At 45.6% G+C, this 20,104-nt stretch overlaps 1 protein-coding gene and 1 long non-coding RNA gene across 5 annotated transcripts in view; one reads left to right on the plus strand and one right to left on the minus strand.

The window, feature by feature from the left end:
- Positions 1-908: 908 nt before the first annotated feature.
- Positions 909-8,143, plus strand: LOC138808940 (uncharacterized). Its single transcript, XR_011366645.1, has 2 exons — positions 909-1,150; positions 6,961-8,143. It is a non-coding gene; the product is annotated as an uncharacterized lncRNA (long non-coding RNA).
- Positions 8,144-18,707: 10,564 nt separating this feature from the next.
- The window catches only part of Tln2 (talin 2), a 340,789-nt gene continuing 339,392 nt past the window's right edge, over positions 18,708-20,104 (minus strand). For all 4 annotated transcript variants that reach the window (XM_069995254.1, XM_069995253.1, XM_069995252.1 and 1 more), the window contains one exon: positions 18,708-19,608. In XM_069995254.1, the coding sequence (XP_069851355.1) occupies positions 19,480-19,608 (129 nt within the window). In that variant the 3' untranslated portion in view covers positions 18,708-19,479. The remainder of the gene's footprint in view (positions 19,609-20,104) is intronic.

Consider the following 20,104-nt stretch of genomic DNA (forward strand, 5'->3'; position numbering starts at 1 on the left):
TGTGCCCACTTGCAATCCTAGCTACTTAGGATGTTCAGATCTGAGGATCTGCTAGGTTCAAAGCCAGCCAGGGTGGGAAAAGAGTCTATGAGACTCTTATCTCCAATTAGCCACCAAAAAGCCAGAAGTGGAGATGTGGCTCAAGTGGTAGAGTGCTAGCACCCAGGCCTTGACTTTAAGCCCCAGGATCAACACACACACACACACACACACACACACACACACACACACACACACACACACACACACACACAAATTGTTTATTAACCTGTGGCCTTGGGCCAGCTGGGTGAAGTCTGTTTGGTCTGTGGACAGGGGCCAGGGCATGCAGCAGACTAAAGACCCACCTTCCTCTAAAATGCCAGCTCTCTGCTCACTCCCCAACACCACCGCTGAAATTCTGACCCAGAATATTGCTGATGTCTGTTCTCAGGTGATCACTGGCTATTGGTTTTGATGTGGAAATGGTCTCTTATGCTGGGGTCTTGAGCATAAGTCTACCTCACAGATTGGAGACAAGACATGGTTTTGGAGGATGCCAGGCTCTACTAGTGGTGGATGTGAATGAGACCGTGAGACAGAGGTTAGGCTGACCCTTTGGGAAGGTGACTACCTCCCCACCAACCTCAGGGGTGCTCATCTGTTGGAGACCTAAAACCTGCCTGAGACAGACACCTGTTCAAACATTGACAAACAGTCGTTCTTGGAAATACCGCAAGAACTTTTAGATTAAGTTCCTGGAACAGGCTGGGCCGGTCTGTTGCAAGAACCGTTGGACCAAAAAAAAATCTTGCCCCAACCCTATGATTACAATTTTCCATCTACCCCGCCTTTCCTCATAGTGGTTCCCCTTCTATCCTTATAAAAGCCTAAGCTTCTTCACCAATAAACGAGACCTTGACGCTACACAGACTGACTTTGTCTTTCTTTATGCGCTTGGTCTCCTTCCTCTCTCCACCCATTGGTTCTTTTAGGAGGTGCCCCCTGGGATCCCACCAAATTACCTGACCTGCTGGATGGGTCAAGTGGCGCCCAACGTGGGGCCCGAGGTGCGGTGACCTGCCGGACAGCGGATAAACACGGAGCTCCTGGACACGCGAGGTAGAGACGTCCGGACCGCATCACTCGTGCACCCCGGAAAAGTCTTGAGGTAAGTTTTGCTGTCCCATCAACCATGGGCAAAAATCTGTCTAAAGAAGGACTCTTCATTAAGGAAATGAAAAATAATCTTAGGGAGAGAGGAATTAGAGTAAAGAAAAAGGACTTGCATAATTTTTGTTTTGTTTTGTGGAGGAAAAATGTCCATGGTTAATATTACATGACCCAGGAATTCATCCTCTTACCTGGAATAAGGTAGGGAAGGACATTAACAAACTTCTCAGGGATGGAGAAGAAGTTCCCGAAGCCTTTTTTAGTTTTTATGGGGTCATCAGGGACATCCTAAAAGATGTGGAGGGAGATGGACGATTTTCCCATCTTTTAGCCCTTGCAGAAGACCTCCTCACTTGCTCCCCGGCAGAACATAAACCTTGCACTGAGGTCAGTTCGCCAACGGCCCCTCTAAAAAATGAAACTAATTCGGAAAAGGGGACATCAGGCCCGGATGAGGCTGCCACTGGCGCGACTTCGCCTTCCCTGTCCCTTATTGATGAGCCTATCCCCACTAAATTAGCCCCCCCCCTTATTGAGGCCACCCCCTTTAAATACATCCTTAAAAATACAAAAGGCAACATATCCTGTAATTCATCAAGATGTTCCTGACGATGACTGGCTTGATCCCTCCCAACAAGCCGACCTTGAGGAAGAGGCAGCCAAATATGATGAGGAAAGATATGGGCCCCGTCCTCAATATCAGCCCCAAGTTTTTATAGCAGACTGGGGGGTGTACAAGACAACTCCACTGGCCCACTCCACCCCCATATGGACCATGTCCCCCCAGCGCCCCAAGCACCCCCCCAAATGATTCAGTCCCCCTTATCCAGATTCCGGGGGGTAGAAGGACTCCTAAAAACAAAGGAATCCCTTTTAAAACAGGTCTCCACTCTAAAAGATGTCCTTTCTGTAAAAAAAGAATTAAGAGATCTCACCCAACAAATACAGGAATTACAGATTGACCTTACAGGGGAAGCCGGCCTTGTTTTGTCCCACGCGGGTTCCTCGCCAAAAACACAGGCCAAGCCCAAGATAAATAAAAATAATAAGACGCCGACTTCGATGTCGCTCTCTTTTCCAATAATAACCTGCTCTGGTACTCAGGCCCCAAAAAACGAGAGACCAGGCAGACACCACCCAGGGTGATAATTCGGATGATGAAGATGTTGAACAGGAGACCTCAGCCTCTGAGGGGGAGGGGGAGGAACTAGAGGAGGAACGAGACAAAGACAATGTTGGCCAGATCATATATAAAAAATTAAAAATTAAACATCTAAAAGACTTACATTCAGCAGTTAAAAATTATGGTATTAATGCACCCTTTACCCTTTCTATACTTGAAGGACTGGGCCAAGGAGGCAGCCTGCTGCCTCACGAGTGGGTTAAAGTGGTTCAGTGGTACTAAGTTCCTGACCTGGAAGGTTGAGTTCATAGATAGGGCTGAGATGCAGGCTGTTTTAAACAAAAGGAGTCCTCAGATGGCCACATGGTCCTCTGATAAAATTACCGGAAGGGGCAAATTTGCCACAGAAGAAAGACAACAAAAGCTTCCAAGGGGACTCCTTACACAAACGTACAACCTCTCTGTCCAAGATCCTTCAAGGTCCTCATGAGCCTTATGCCCAATTTGTTGCCAGACTGTTGGAAGCAGCTGAGAGAATTCTGGGAGATGATAGTACAGACAATATACTAATAAAACTATTGGCTATAGAAAATGCTAATGGTGCCTGAAGAGCCGCTTTGCGGGGTAAAACCAAAAATTTAGATTTAAACGGCATGATTAAATTATGTAATGATGTTGATTCTCTTGATTATAAAATCTCTAAGACCATGCTGGCAATTGGTGCCATGTTTCAAACACCCACCAGAGCTTTCGGTAATAAGGGTAAAGGTTGCTTTAAATGTGGAGGCCTGGGACATTTCGCTAAGGAGTGTACCTGCTCACCAAAGTCCGGCCAAACTCCCCCCACCCCCCCCCACCCCGCAGGCACCCAAAAAGGACTGCCCCCAGGACCCTGCCCTAGGTGTAAAAAAGGATGGCATTGGGCCCGGGGCCCTACCCAGTCGCAAACCCAGCTTCAAATAATTTCCAACAATCCCTTCAACACCAGTCAGGGCCAAAGCACCCCACAGCTTCAAACAGCCTTAACCCGACCTATTTAGAGCAGACCTATTTAGAGCCACACCAGGAAGCGCAGGACTGGACCTCTGTCCTCCCCCCCCCCCCCCCCCCCCGCCAGGAATGTTTTTCCTTATCCTTGGACAAGCCTCTAGCTCATTACAGGGACTGTCCATAACCCCCACCATAGTTGATTCTGATTACCAGGGAGAGATAAAGATTTTGGCCTCTGCCCCTCAAGGCCCTATTACTGTTCCAATAGGACGGCGCATTGCCCAGGCCCTCTCCTTACCATTTATGGGACCATTCTCTCACAAGAACCCTGCCCGTGGGTCCTCAAAACCAGGATCTTCAGATATTTTCTGGGTCCAACAACTTATGGAGAGCCGACCCACAATTAAACTTTCTTTAGATGGAGAACCATTCCTAGGCCTTCTGGACACTGGCGCTGATGCCACAGTCATAGCAAAAAAATATTGGCCTAAATCCTGGCCACTGGAGCCCACAGTCACTCACCTAAAAGGCATAGGTCAAATTCAAAACACCTTACAAAGCTCTAAGCTTCTCAAGTGGACAGACCCAGAAGGAAACTCAGGAACAGTAAGGCCTTTCGTGGTTGAAGGACTGCCAGTTAACCTGTGGGGAAGAGATATTATGACCCAGATGGGGGTCATTATGATGAGCTCCAATGATAAGGTAACTCAAATGATGCTAAAAACTGTTTTTTTTTTTTTTTTTACCAGGCAAAGGATTGGGAAAACATGAACAGGGATGTGCCCAGCCCATTATACCCGTCCCTAAATTAGATAGAGGGGGATTAGGGACGGACCTCTTTTCCTAAGGACCACTGCTCCTCCTGCACACCAAGCCGATAAAATAACTTGGAAGTCTGATGAGCGGGTTTGGATAGAAGAGTGGTCCATGTCTTCAGAGAAGGTTCAGGCTGCCCTTCAGTTGGTGCAGGAACAATTAGAACAAGGACACCTTGAACCTTCTACCTCCCCCTGGAACACCCCTATTTTTGTAATAAAAAAAACCTGGTAAATGGAGATTATTACAAGACCTTAGAAAAGTAAATAAGACAATGGTTCCCATGGGGGCATTACAGCCCGGGCTACCCTCCCCTGTAGCCATTCCTAAAACATATTTTAAAATTGTTATAGATATTAAAGATTGCTTTTTTTCTATTCCCTTACACCCTATGGATTGTAAGCGATTTGCCTTCTCCATACCCGTTGTAAATCATATCGGCCCTAACCCCCGATTTCACTGGAAGGTATTACCCCAAGGCATGGCCAATTCGCCCACCTTATGCCAAAAGTATGTAGCTCAATCCATTGACCCAGTTAGGATTCAATATCCCTCAGTTTATATTATACATTATATGGATGACTTGCTGATAGCTGGAAAAACTGAGGATGAGATACAAAGAGTTACCCAGATAATTGTTAAAGCTCTTTTAGACAGAGGATTTTCCATAGCCCCAGACAAAATTCAGGCTCAATATCCCTTTTTATTTTTAGGATTTGAGTTATGTCCAGACCTTTTATATACACAAAAGATCCAAATTAAGAGAGACACTCTTCAATACCTTAATGACTATCAAAAACTTTTGGGAGACATTAATTGATTGCGGCCATATTTAAAATTAACAAAAGGGGACCTGCGCCCCCTTGAGGATCTCCTTAGAGGAGACCCTGATCCCCTCTCCCCTAGACATCTTACTGAGGAGGCAGAGAGAACACTAATTAAGGTTGAATTAGCCATAGCTCAACAACACACGGGATACTTCCACTCAGGTGCACCCCTATATCTAGTCATCTTTTCCACCGAGTTTGCACCTACCTGCCTGCTCTGGCAGGAGCCGGTGCCCTTACTTTGGGTACACCTCCCCGTAGCTAAAAGAAAAATTCTTCCCACCTATCATCCTTCCCTGGTTTGCCAAGTAGTTATGAGAGGGATAAATATTTCCACACGCTATTTTGGAAAAGACCCTAACTTTGTTATTACACCATATGATAAAGAGCTAATCAAATGGTTGTGTACCCGTGATCCTGACTGGGCTGTTCTTATTTGCTCCTATTCCAGAGAATTTGCTACACAAATGCCAAGTGATAAACTTCTTCAGTTTTTTTCCCCTCACCCCTTTTGTATTTTTTTTTTTTGGGTCCAGTCGTGGGCCTGAACTCTGGGCCTGGGCGCTGTCCCTCAGCTCTTCAGCTCAAGGCTAGCACTCTACCATTTGAGCCACAGTGCCACTTCCGGCTTTTTTCTTTTTGCTTATGTGGTGCTGAGGAATCGAACCCAGGGCCTCATGCATGCAAGGCAAGCGCTCTACCACTGAGCCACCTTCCCAGCCCCGCTTTTGTATTTCTTAAAAACACCCAGGAAAACCCCATTTCAACTGCCCCTACCATTTTTATTGATGGGTAAAAAAATGGCAACAAACAACAACATGTTATAAAGACGTGCTTTAAATCAGCACAGTTGGTAGAGTTGTTTGCTGCCGTTACCATTTTTAATAAATATAAGAATACCCCTTTTAATTTATATTCAGATAGCAAGTATGTGGTTGGGGCTTTACAAACCTTGGAGATGGTTCCCATAATTCAACCTACTACTCCTACTTTTCAAATGTTTTCTGATTTACAAAAGCTGATTCGACAGAGGTCAAAACCTTTCTATGTGGGCCACATTCGTGCTCACACCGGTTTGCCAGGACCTCTAGCTCAAGGAAATGAACTCGCCGATTTGGCCACACGTTCTGTTTTAATTTCTCATCTAGAATCTAGCCAGGTAGAGGCTGCACGTGAGGCTCATCGCCTTCATCATCTCAATGCTCAGACTTTGAGACAAAGGTTCCTAATTACCAGAGAACAGGCTAGAGAAATTGTAAAAAGCTGTAAAAACTGCCTAATGCTTCTACCTGAACCCCATTATGGAGTAAACCCTAGGGCTCACGCCTGGACAACTATGGCAAATGGATATTACCCATGTTCCTTCTTTTGGTAACCTAAAATTTATACATGTTATTATAGACACCTTAAGTGGGTTTATTTGTGCCTCTGCCCATAGTGGGGAAGCCACCAAAGATGTTATTAATCATATGTTATATACATTTACAGTATTGGGCCAGACAAAGAGCGTAAAAACCGATAATGGCCCGGGATACACCAGTAATCAATTTAGACAGTTTTGCTTACAATTAGGAATTAAACATGTCAAGGGAATACCTTATAACCCACAAGGCCAAGGCATTGCGGAAAGAGCCAATCAAACGCTTAAAAACACCTTACATAAACTACGCTCACAAGAAACTTTGTTTCCTTTTAAAGGAAATCAAAAGGCCTTACTTTCTCATGCTCTTTTTGTTTTAAATTTTTTGACACTAGATGCCCTTGGGAGGTCTGCTGCTGAAAGACATTGGCACCCAAAAACTCAACAAGGGTTTGCCAAGGCTCCCTGGAAGGATCCCATTACGGGAAAATGGAAGGGGCCTGACCCAATTATTATTTGGGGAAAAGGGTCTGCATGCATTTATGATTCCAGGGAAAATGGAGCCAGCTGGCTACCCGAAAGATTAGTTAAACCATATACTAATATCAATGATTCAGACAATAATGCCGACAAAAATAATGCTAAGTAGGTCCAGGCCTGCAACCTGAGACAAAATTTTTCTTTCTTTTCAGATCCTACTATAAAAGATGACCTCCCTTTTGCCTGCCTGCCTGATCTTCTGGACCGTGCCGATGCCAGTTGTTGCCACGACTAGCCCCCATGTGCCCGTTAAACAGACATGGTCAATTGTAAACCCCAACACTGGAGAAGTTGCCAACGCCACATCTTCTACACTTTACCCACCAAAACCTTGGTTCCCAGACTTGTTTGTAGATCTTTGTGATATTATAGGGGGAGAGTGGGACCCTTCCGACCAGGAGCCTTTCCCTGGGTATGGTTGTGCTAGTCCAGGACAAAGACATAGTACTAGAAACCAAAAATTTTATGTCTGCCCTGGCCATAGTCGATCCAAATCCCAACTTAAAAAATGTGGCGGACCAGGGGATGGGTATTGCGCTGCCTGGGGATGTGAAAGCACTGGATCAGTTTGGTGGTCCCCTCCCGTTAAGGACCTTATAAAGGTCGAGGCCTGGAATAGAAACATGCAGGGAACTGGCACTTGTGGAAATCAGGGGGCTTGTGGACCTTGCTATGATTCCAAAAAATGGCCCGGTCGACCATGGGCGACACCGGGTGGCCGGTGTAACGGGCTAAAGATTAGCTTCACCCAACAGGGAAAATCAACTGACTTGGCTAAGTGGATACAAGGCCTCTCTTGGGGACTCCGCCTGTACCGAACTGGGTATGACCCAGCTACAACCTTTACCGTTCGGTTACAAACAGAACCCCTTCCCACAGCTATTGGGCCAAATCCAGTTATCACTAATCAACAAAAACCAAAAACTTCAAAAGCCAATACTAAAAGCCCTAAAACGCCTAGTACACATTTATCTTTATCCCCCCCGGTCTCCAATCCAAACATTGCCAGCCCCGGCTACTGACCAGTCCCGTAACAGAGATAGACTTTTAAGTTAATATTGGGGGCTTACGCAGCCCTAATGCCTCAGATGCCAACAAAACCCAAAATTGTTGGCTTTGTCTTACTTCCAATCCTCCCTATTATGAAGGAATTGCTTTCAATGGCAATTTTACTAACATCTCCAATCCCAATACCAGGTGTCAGATTCAATCCCATAAATTGCCCCAACCCTATGATTAAAATTTTCCATCTACCCCGCCTTTCCTCATAGTGGTTCCCCTTCTACCCTTATAAAAGCCTAAGCTTCTTCACCAATAAATGAGACCTTGACGCTACCCAGACTGACTTTGTCTTTCTTTATGCGCTTGGTCTCCTTCCTCTCTCCACCCATTGATTCTTTTAGGAGGTGCCCCCTGGGATCCCACCAAATTACCTGACCTGCTGGACGGGTCACTCATCCTTAGCTGTGTTCGAGGTACTCAAGCTGCATTAGCTGAAAAGCACCAACTCCTTACTTGGGCCCCAAATGAAGGAAAAACAGGTGCAAAATGTGGCATCCATGCTTGTGTCTTTTGTGTGTGTGTGTGTGGCCTCTCTAAGCCATTCTCTCTACAGTCACTTGGAATCCAAGGAAAGGTTGGATTGAGGAGATTGAGAAGTTTGAAGCAATAAAAATCAAAAGGGCCCGACTCAGACATTCAAACCACAGCCTGGTGTTGGGCATTGGTGGCTCATGACTATCATCCTGACTACTCAAGAGGCTGAGATTTGAGAATCCTGGTTCAAAGCCAGTCTGGACAGGAAAGTCTGTGAGATTTTTTATCCCTAATTAACCATTAAAACAAAACAAAACAAAAAAGAAGCCTGAAGTGGCTCAAGTGGTAGAGCCTGGTGCTCTGTACAGGGACAGAACCCAGCTCCTGAACTCAAGCCCCAGTTCTGGGGAATGAAAGTGAATCTGTGGTATGCATCAAGAACAGTTTTAAGATGGAAGTTCAGGATTTTCAGGCCAGATTTCACCCTTTGCGCAAACTTAAAAAAGAGTGACTCCAAATCACTGAAACACCACGCACACCACACCATGACTCAGCCTCCTCTCTGCCCTATTCTGTCCTGCAGCAGTCAAAGATTCCCCAAGGAAACAGCTTCCTCCTATAGTCACTGCTGTTTCTAATTCAGCTCTGGTGGGACAGAGGAAAAAGTCAGAGACTTGAGCTAAACAGGCCAGGTCTGGAGCAGGAACAATTGTCAGGATTGCTTCCATCTAGCCTGGGGGCTCCTCAGTTCCTTCTCTAATGCCTCCAGACAAAATAGCTAAGGATTCTATCCCAAGTCACCAGGAACTGAGAAAACAAACCCATACCACACCACATACTCCACATACCAGACATTCCTCCAATGGTTTGCTTGGTTGGTGATCTGGCCACAGACAGCTGTGAAGGAAAGGGGGCAGGGGTAGGGGAAGATCTGTACCCCATTTGCTCATCCTAGAGTCTAGAAAGGATTGCATCCTTGATGTCTGAATGAGTCTGTGAAGCATTTTTTTTTCACACCCACCAAGTAAACTACCCTCTAGCAGTCCATGGCTGCTTAGTTATTTAAATATTAAATTTTGAAGTCTGGTACCATGTTAGGAGTTCAAGTGCTCTCTGGAATAAACTGATTTTTTCTTCCTCTTTCTTTCTTCCTCTTTCTTTCTTTCTCTTTCTTTCTTTCTTTCTTTCTTTCTTTCTTTCTTTCTTTCTTTCTTTCTTTCTTTCTTTCTTTCTTTCTCTTCTTTCTTTCCTTTCCCTTCCTTCCTTCCTTCCTTCCTAATTTTCTCCTCCCTTCCTCCCTTTCTTCCTTTCCTTCCATTCTTTCTCTGCTGTTCCTGGGGCTTGAAACTCAGGGCTTGGACCCTGAGCTAGTACACTGCCACTTACCTCCATTTCTAGCTTTTTATGGTTGCTAATCGAAGATAAGAGTTTCATGGACTTTCCTGTCCAGGCTGGCTTTGAACTATGATCCTTACATCTCAACCTCCTGAGTAGTTAGGATTATGGATGTGAGCCACCGGTGCCCAGCTTGAGTAAACTGTTGAAAGGGGAAATGGAGCTTTCTTTGGTTGTACTGATACAAAGTGGTAGAAAAGCAACCTAATCAGGGAATTGTGGCCTATATGGCTTGTAGATGGCAGGATAAGCCAATAACCCCCAAACCTACTTCACTGCAAAGTGGTAGCAGAAAAGAATGAGGAAGTAAAAAAAAGGGACAAAGAATGAGGAAATAAGGATAGAACAGTTAATCTTCGGAATCACCACCTTACAGGTGACCAAAAGCCATCAAATTCTCCAAGTCAAGCTCTGTAATTAGGAAGATGGAGGAAGACTACTCAAGATGGTAGAGCTAGTTTGAACTACCATTCTCCTCTACAGCATGTAGTAGCATGGCTTGGGGTCTCTTTATTATTATTTCTCTTCTAATAAACTTCTCTATCACTTGAGTTATGATTGTGTCTTGCCTGAATGCTTCACTTGTCAGGGATGATGGGATGATGTGGTTTAGCTGCCCTAAACTTTCTGGTAACATGTTTGGTGTATTGGCCTCAAAGTTAGAGATTAAGTATTTTTTGTCTGACTTAAATTCATTGAATGGTACAGTATTTCCAATATTGCTATTTTTTTTCTCTTGATGTGAGTGAGTCTTGAAGCTTAAACTCAGGGCTTCGGTGCTGTCCCTGAGCTTATCTGCTCCAGATGGGTACTCTCCCACTTGAGCCACAATTCCACTTGTAATTTTTTTGCTGGTTAATTGGAGATAAGAGTCTCCAGACTTTCCTGTCCAGGCTGGCTTTGAAATGAAATCCTCAGATCTCAGCCTCCTAAGTAGGTAGGATTCCAGGTGTGAGCCACCAGCGTCCAGTTCCAGATTGCATTTATGTAGGTATGAAGGCACGTAGCAACAAAACCTTGCATTTGCTCCCTAAAGTCTTTGATGTACGTCAACTCTGGCTGGCTTAAAAGAGAGCAGAATGTGTTTGGAGAGGGAATCCTGGAAGAATTAGGGTGTGAATTGTTCTCTGAAGAGATCACATCAGAACATAGCAGACCAAGAGCCCAAACCATCCTGACTTATATCTGCTACCCTTATGAGCCTTATGAGTTATTACCAATCTTTCTATCTGATCTAGCATCTTTGTGACTATTAAATGAATATTTTGGAACATGCTGGTAAACTTGGCAGACCATTAGCTTCTTTAATGCTCTGTGTGTGTGTGTGTGTGTGTGTGTATGTGTGTACATGTGCTTGAACCCAAGGCTTGAGCCCTATCCCTGAGCTTTTGTGCTTAAGGTTAGTTAGCACTCTACCACCTGAACTACAGCTCCACGTCTGGCTTTTTGGTCTTTAATTGGAGATAAGAGTCTTATAAACTTTCCTGCCCAGACTGGTTTTGCACTATAATCCTTAGATCTCAGCCTCCTGAGTAGCTGGGATTATAGGTGTGAATGGACAGCACCCCGCTGAGAATGTTGTAATACCTAAAACTTACAGAGTTCTGCCCCTCTGCTGTACCTGATGCCCACATCAAGGTAGTTGGTAAATGTATCCATGTATTAACTTTCTTTTGTTCTGTAACTATCAAAGTTCATGGAACCTTTTGCATGGAAGAGCATGTTATTCTGAGTGATTTGAATCCATTGTGGCCAAAGCATCTCTTACTCCGTTTGGAGAAGAGCTGTGGTTTTGCATCAACAGGGACTGGATTAGCGGATCAACAGCACCTCTAGAGATAGGGATTCTTTGTTTGGGTTTTTTTTTTTAACTGTATTTTTTTTTTGTCTTTTCTTTTTTTTTTTTTTTGGTACTGGGGATCGAACCCAGGACGTTGCACTTGCTAGGCAAGCGCTTTGCCACTGAGCTACATCCCAGCCCGAGATAGGGATTCTTATGATCTTCCCTCCACTATCTCTGGGGTGGGTTCTCTTCTGATGCTGCCTTTGACTTGTGGTCAGAAATTGGTGGATGTCCGCAGTGGATGTTTCTTTCCTCTGTCTTGGCTGGAAATGAAGGTGTATGTCCATTCCACAACCACTCATCAAAAGCGGGAATGGCGTTACCCTGGATCCAATCAGGCCTGTCTTGGCTTAAGTTCAACTAGACCCAAACTCTGCTAATGCTCTGTAAGGAAATAGGGAGCAGCTGTTAGATACAATGTTTATTCTGTGTCCCCCCAGTGGTGGCTTAACAGGTAAATGCTGGATTCAAAGCCATGTTGTTTTGTTTTTTCCTGAAGTCCAAAGCCCACATATATTCTTTTGACCTCTAGGCAAGACAAAGGAAGGAAGATTACAGAGCTGAATTGTAAGAGCCTCTTAGAGCAACCCGGCTGCAGGAGGAAGCTCTGGGTTTAAGGAAACTTGGACCATCTTCCAGAGACCTTCTGTTCTTCTGAATCCAGGCTGTGGGCACCATTTTGGAGGGATCAGCTTATGATCCTGTCAAAACTCTAGCAACATCTGCTTAAAGGCTAGGCCCCCAGCTTCTGGCTTTTGCTGGACAATGGTGAGAGTTACGAAGCGGGTTTGGGGTATGCTGGATCAAGTTTGTTCCCTTGCAGCTGTATTAGGAAGGGAACCTTAGGAAGCAATCTTTAGAGAAACTATTTTGGGTAGACCCAGTGGCCTTGCGACTTGGCGAGCCATGTGGGGGGTGGAGGGGGGATGGGGAAGGAAGGAGACAGCTGTGGTGGGTGACAGCTGTTTAGGAACAGGTTTTTCTTTTACTGTCTTTTAAGTTGAAATCAGAGTTTAAAACAACAGATCTTCCAGTACATCATCAACACTGGTTATAAACTACAGTTCACCACCTGACAGCAGTCGTTATAATTAGCTATCTCATAAGCTCTGTGGCTCTGTCCTGAGAGCTGGGAATCTACATGCGACAAGATTTGATCATGCACCTGTGACCTACATGAAGTTGCTGCACAGATGAAATATTACCTAGTAACACAAGACAGAGTGTGATGGAGGGCAGATGATAATTCCAGTTGAGAGTTTAGAGTGGGACTTTGACAAATCCCAAGTGTCATCTCTGGGGCATTTGTCCCTCAAAATGTCCTGGAATGATTGACCAGGTACAATGGCATATACCTGTAATCCTTGATAGTCAGGAGACAGAACGACAATTACAAGTTTGAGGCTAGCCTGAGCAAAGAGAGCAGTAAGACCTCATCTAAAAAAAAAAAAAAAAGAAGAGAATGAACAAAGAAAAAGAAGAAAAAAGCAAGCATGCAGGGAACTCATGATTCACACACATAATCCTAAGCACTCAGGAGGCTGAGAACTGAGGATTGAAGTTCAAAAACCAGCCCAAGTAGCAATGTCCTGGAAGCTTGCATCTACAATTAAATTGCAAAAACCTGTAGAGCACTAACCTTGATCAGAAAAGCTCAGGGAGTGTCTAGGCCCTTCGTTCAAAGACTGGTGTACGTGCACACATGAAGGCACACACACACACACACACCCCTGAAAACAAAAGATCTGGGGGGTATTGGTCCAGTGGTAGAACACATGCCTACAAATGCACTTCCCAGCGCTGTGTATAGAAAGGTAAGGGAATAATAGCAATACTAGTCTATAACAATAATATTCTCTAAGGCCAAAAAAACCCCGGCAGTGACATGATGTATGAAATGGTCTTTTTGGAGATATTGAATGCATGTGATTCTCTTGAAAGCCACAAGAAATATTAGAGACTTGTAAAATGTTTAACTTATACTTTGATCCTTAAAAAATCTGCCTAGGAAAATCTTTTTCTTTCCCTGAAGAGGAAACAAGACTGGCCTTGTATCAGTGACTCATGGAACCACACTGCCCCCTGTGGCCAACGCCACCCAAGCAAGCTTAGGCACAACAGGCTTTTGCTCCCACAAGTACCCTGGCCACTGCTCTGCTGTCCAGGCTGCCTATCTCCACACCCCATGCCCCAAGCTCCAGCCTCAGTGAATTTCTCCTTATCTATTGTGTTTCCATAAACCCAGGGCTTTGCACATTCAATCCTGCTGTCTGCACCCCTTACCCTGTCCCCAACCTGCTCATCAGGCATGGGGTCCACTGCTCTCCTCTTGAAAGTTTGTTCCTCCCACCTCCAAGGCCTGAGAGAACAAGGCTGAGGCCTTGTTCTTGGTCTTCTGGGCTATTACTGCACTGTGACTTCCTCTGGGAAATAGGTTGGGTCACAATGTTCTGTGCACAGCAGGTGCCGGGTTGGCCCAACTGGACTTTGTGCATAGAGGCTGTGACTTGCAGCAGTTGGCTCCATGCCATGCCTGCTACTTCTTGCCTTTGCAGTCTCTGTGGCCCCTCTGCAAATGGCCATACCCCCTTCCCCAGGGCTGGGGTGGCTAAGCAACACCAAGCCAATAACTTCCTTTCCTACCTCCTAGTCTGCACCTCCTGGCTTCTCACCTGTGTTTTGGTGGTGGTCAGTTCTAGTTCCATTATGTTTCTCAGTAAGTCAAAGAAAAACCTGCACCATTAATTGGCTTGAAGATCCTAAATACTATTATTTTTTTTAAACCCTCCTATTAGTTGTTGAACATACCAGTGAAATTCCTGGTTGCTACAGTGATCCTCTGACATCTCCCTCTTGCAGATTAGAAACTCACATTTTCTGAAGTCTGGCTGCCCTGGAAACAAGTCTTGGCTTTTGGCCAAGCATCCTCTGCCTCAAACAGGAAGGGGGTCTGGAGGTGACATTTTTGGTGCCAACTGTCAGAAGTGAACCAACTTTTCCATGGCAGGTCCTGGAGTAGTGTGTGTATATGTGTGTGTGTGTGTGTGTGTGTGTGTGTGTGTGTGTGTGTGTGTGTGTATGCACGCACACACGTGCACATGTGAGCACTTCTAGATTTAGATGTGCTCTTCCAATATAGGGTGACATAGATGGCCAAAAGCCCCATTCAAGTAAGGTACCAGTGGCTCATGCCTGTAATTCTAGCTACTTGAGGATTGCAGTTCAAAGCTAGTTGGGGCAGGAAAAGTCTGTGAGACTCTGATCTCCAATTAAACCCCCAGAAAACTGCAAATGGAGCTGTGGCTCAAAGTAGTAGAGTGCTAGCCTTGAGTAAAAAGAGCTCAGAGCCTGGGCTCTGAGTTCAAGCTCCAGGACTGACCAAAAAGAAAAAGAAAAAGAAAAAAGAAAGCCCCACCCAGGCAGCCTGCTTGCTTCAGAAATAATCACATCTTCCCACTCAATCTATTGCTGCTTTGCATTTTCTTCCTTGTCAAAAGCTGAGTGGAATTCAGTGGCACTCTATGGTTTTTGCCTTCTGTCTGTTTGTCCTCTCTCTCTTTTTGTCAGTCGTGGGGCCTGAACTCTGGGCCTGGGTGCTGTCCCTCAGCTCTTCAGCTCAAGGCTAGCGCTCTACCACTTGAGCCACAGTGCCACTTCTGGCTTTTTTCTTTTTGCTTATGTGGTGCTGAGGAATCGAATCCAGGGCCTCATGCGTGCAAGGCAAGCGCTCTACCACTGAGCCACCTTCCCAGCCCGTCTGTCCTCTCTCTCACATACACTGTCTGTCCTCTCCTCATCCCCTCATCTGGTCCTGGGGTTTGAACTCAGAGCCTGGGTGCTGTCCCTGAGCCTTTTATGCTCAAGGCTAGCACTCTTCCACTTGAGCCACAGATCCATTTCCTGGCTTTTTGTTTTTGAGTCGTTTATTATAGATGAGTCTCTTAGACGTTCCTGCCCAGGCTGGCTTTGAATCCACGATTCTCAGATCTCAGTCTCCTGAGTAGCTAGGATTTCAGGTGTGAGCCACAGCTCTCTGCCTTCTCTTAACATCCCTGGTCACCGTGGAATTACTGTCACATGATCAAGGCGCATTCCTCCCTCCTTTCATCGTCATGACACCTTCACACACACAGATTTTGTTCCTTTAAAAGTTTATTTCCGATGAATAAAAAAAATAATTTATGTGGTTAGATAAATTAATTTATGTGATCAGACATCATGACAAGGGCAGAAGTTTCAACTTTCCTGTTTTCTTGGTGGTGTTGCCATTTGATGAAGTAGTGAGGGGTCCCACACCTGGAGAGTTTTGTAAGAGGAGGGGACACAGTCTGCTTCTGCTTCCTGGAGGACAGGAGGTGGAGCCAAACCCACTTTATTAGAAACGCAACAGCTCTTCTTCACCTCAATCAACAGACGCTCCATCACATACTCATTTCCCATGGCTATAACTTATAACACACAAACTCAGAGAGATGGAGGGGTGGTGTCCGGTACTTCCCTTTGGAAAGCCAGCACTTACAGGGCTCTGAGCAGATGTGGACCATGAGCCACCCCCATGGTCGTTAGGACCTTCAGGTTCTGAAACTCTGGGGATCACTCAGCGTGCAGTGAATATTTTCTCCAGATTCCTGGGGTTCTATGAAGGCTCTCAGAAACAGACATCTCCTTGGCTAGCGGAGAGTTTGATTCTTCCATGAATCAGTCGGTGCTGGGGATCTGGCCATGCTGGAGCCAGAATCTCAGAACTGGGAGAGCTTTGAGAGGCTATTCGCCATGAAGGAAACTTAGGCTTCTCAGGGAGAGCCCTTTCCATTTCTTGGAAGCAGAGAATATTTTTTTTTTTTAAACCTTGGTTCTTTCATGAAGTTTTTCACTTTGGGGGTAACTTGGGAGGTAGGGTGTACTCTTAAGGTGTGGTACATTTTAGTTATAATTTATTTTTTAAATATAGATGAGGGATCTTCTTTTGTTGTCTGTACAGTCATTGGTTAACCAAATACCCAGAAAGCAAATAGGGTTAGGGCTATGAGTAAAACAGAGGGATTTCTGGGATCAAAGCCTGTGCCTACAGGGCTGGCTGAGCCTTAAAGGCCTATGAAGACTCCAGGCTGGACAGCTGTCTCTGTTCCCATGATGACATAGAACCAGCCAGGGCATAAGCACTTGCTTGGGCTAAGCCAACTTCCAAGGCCACTTGGGACTGGACACTGGGAGAGATAAATGAGAGCTGGCTGACCGAGCACCAACTTTAGCATGCCAGTTTAGTGACTTCCAAAAGGCAGAACCAGCTGAAATCCAAACTCCCAAACATTAAGCGCTTTCAAAGTTCCAGATCATTGTTTTTTAACCTTCAGAAATAGTACTTTCTTGATACAAAGGCCAGCCTAGTGCTCCACCCCTGAGGCTGACACCCATCCATAACCTGCTCCTTCCACCCTTTTACCGAGAAAACCAGCTTCCTGTTAGATGCTCTGAAAGTTGATACTCCAAATATACCTCACTCATGCATTTCTTTCCTTTTGCGGAACCAGATGCTCCACCCATACACATCCAGGGTACTTTCAGTAACACTTATTAAATAATGCCCCAAACACCACTTACAAGCTTTATCTGAAACCAGATAAGATGCAGCCAGCCTTGAGGTCATTCACACGCACCTATTCACAGGTAGGCAAGAAAGGGCCAGAGAAACACCAGGACTAACACCACCAGGTGATGCTTGGGAACCAACTTCTCAAATGCTTCTAGCAGTAGCCAGCTCCAGACAGGAGTGCAATTATACAGGTCCTACAAAAATAAACTGTTCTTTAACATAAAGGGCAGGGCATTCCATTTGGTTTGTCTCCAGAAGTTTTTCTGGTTTCAAATGCAGTCAAGGTTTGAAACAATCCTGAGACAGGGGCAGAGAATTCTCTGCCTGTTCTTGTCTTGCTCCTAGGATGTCAGTAGGTGACAAAGGATAGGAAGGGTGCTGGGCCTAGCCTAGAGGAAAGAGGGAGAGCTGGGCCTGGGGCCCCCTCCCCAGAGCCTTGCTATTTGACGTCATTAACACAGTTTGACTCTGAACTCTTGGGTCTGACTCTTATTAGTCATCTGGGAAAGTGCCACATGCCATTCCTCAGGCCCATCAAGAATAGGCATAAAGAGTGGTTTTTACCTACCTTCAAGGGTAGGCAAGATCATGCTTCTCCGTGAGAGAAGCAGACACTAGCACCCTTCCTCTGTCAGAACTGGTGAACCTTCCCTCAGCTCCCCACTTCTCTCTCCACCCGCTTTCCATTCACATTAGATCTCTATTATCGACACTCATTTTTCTACCTGTCCAGAAATAAAATAAAAAGGTTCTAATATGTGTAGTACTTTATTGTACCACACATCAATATGGGGATCTGTCAGGAATTGAACTATATTTTAAAACCATAGCAGAACCCAAGCTGGGATGTGCTAATGCAGGATCCCGAGACAGGGTGGACAGCTTACATCATTAAAGGGCCAGAGTGGTGGAATTTTCAACATAAGACAGGGAACCCCATCCCAGGGGAGGAAACAGATAGATATATGTCTTAAACAGTCCTGTAAACCAAACCAAGCACCCCATTCACTCTTCTCTTCCCTCCTCAAATCCTTTAAGCTCTTTCTGCCTAGCATGAGCCTTTCTCCCACAGCCATTCATGTGTCATCTTAGGTGGCTCAGATGAAAGGAAATTCAGGCTCTTAAAATGCCCTTCCTAGGAGAGAGAGGTCTTGGAAAAGGAAAAGGAAAGAGAAGAAATAGGGAAGACTGGATGTGATATCTGAAACCCTACACATCTTCAGTTTTGTGACCATCAGCAACACTACCATCACGAAAGGTCCACGTGGATTTTAGGATGCATCTTGACTTTAGGAATATTAAGATATGGAAAAATAACAATGTCTTCTTTCTAAACAGGCTCCTTTCCATCCTGCAATTGGAGCCTTCTAAGAGCAGAGAGACTGATGTGGAACTTGAAGATGGGGTTATCCTATTTCAGTTGAAGCCCCCCTCCCCCGCCAACTCCTTAAATAGGGGTGCAGCATGATTGTCATGGGGAGGGGGGCATTGTTTGTATGCATGCATCTGTAGGAACTGAAACAGCCTTTGGGTAAGGAGCCCATGTGTTTTATTCCAGCCCTTGCCCGTCGGGCCCTGGAAGCTTCCCGCAAATCTGCCCTTTGGAGGATGGAGGAACAAATAAAAAGAGCTGCTTGATTTTCTGGGCCACACAATACAAGATGGGTAATGATTGTACAAGGAGCTTACACAAGGAAGCAAGAAGACGTGCAAATGGGTGAGATTCTTTACCCCTTGGGTGAGCCAGTGCTGGAGACATGGAAGGGGTGACCTCAGGGCCCCTTCCAGAGTTCACCTAGGTTTGTGTTTTCTGGCTTTTAGTCACCATGTCCAACTCCAACTTCCATCTTCCCTTGGAAGGGAGAAGGATGTCTGTGGGTGTCCGTGGTATCAGTGGTCCCCAAGGCCACTTTTTTTTTTAACCCCAAAGATTGTTTCACAGAGGCCCCAGAGCTGTCCTAGAGGAGGATGAACAAAAGCAAAAGGTTTCTGAGAACGACATAATACTGACTTCTTGTTTTGGGTAACAGTCCACAAAAAACGTGCACCCCTCTCTCTTGAGATATAGCGAGGTTTGAGGGGAGGTGGCAGAGGAGCTCTGGGTGGGACACTGTACCGTGTGACGTCATGATTACGCAGTGTGTGCCGACAGGACAGAGGAGTAAGAAGGACACTCCAGGCTCTGGGATCCTCTCCCAGAGAGAGGCAGGCAGCTGCTCCTAAGTTAAGTGCCCAGCTCTCAGGAATACCATCTGTCCAGTTCTTGTGGGGGCAATTCCTGGGGCTGGCCATCCTGGCCTGGTCTTAGCCTTCATCCTCCCTCAGCTCAGTGGGTAGGAATTTATACTGCTGCTGGCGGATCTGGGCCAGCTTTTTCCTCGCTTCTTCCAGTTCTCGTTCTTTCTTTAACATTTCCTCCTGGGCTGCGATGATCTAGAAGGAAAGCAAGCAAGAAGCAAGATGGATCGAAATGCTTCTTAGGAAATGGCTCTCTCTCCCACGGCCCCTGGCACAAGCGAACACTTATGCACTGAGGGGCTGTGTTCATAGCACTGGAGATCAGTGGTTCAACTGCTCTAAGAAAACTTCTGGAAAGCAAGTTCCTGCCTAGGTACCTGGCTGAGGTGTTAGCACTTCACATGGATTATCCAGTCACCTTCATAGCAGCCTGTGAAGTATGTCCTAGTCACAAAGTCCTACTTGTCCAACAAGGAGCCTGAAGCTGAGAGGTGTGGGTCCGGCTTGTTGGAGTCACTCAGCTGGGAGAGGAAGACTAGGGCCAGGGATGTCAATGCTAAAGCAGGTACCCACAACCATTAGGTGGCCTTCAAATATAGTTGGCTGTTAGCACCCAAGTTCCTGGGCTCCTCACAGACAGCAAAATTCATGGATGCTCAGATCCCTTTTGTAATGTGCATAGTATTTTCAT

This window comes from Dipodomys merriami, unplaced genomic scaffold (genome assembly GCF_024711535.1).
Source record: "Dipodomys merriami isolate MVZ:Mamm:240054 unplaced genomic scaffold, mDipMer1.0.p SCAF_48, whole genome shotgun sequence".
Taxonomy (NCBI): Eukaryota; Metazoa; Chordata; class Mammalia; order Rodentia; family Heteromyidae; genus Dipodomys; species Dipodomys merriami.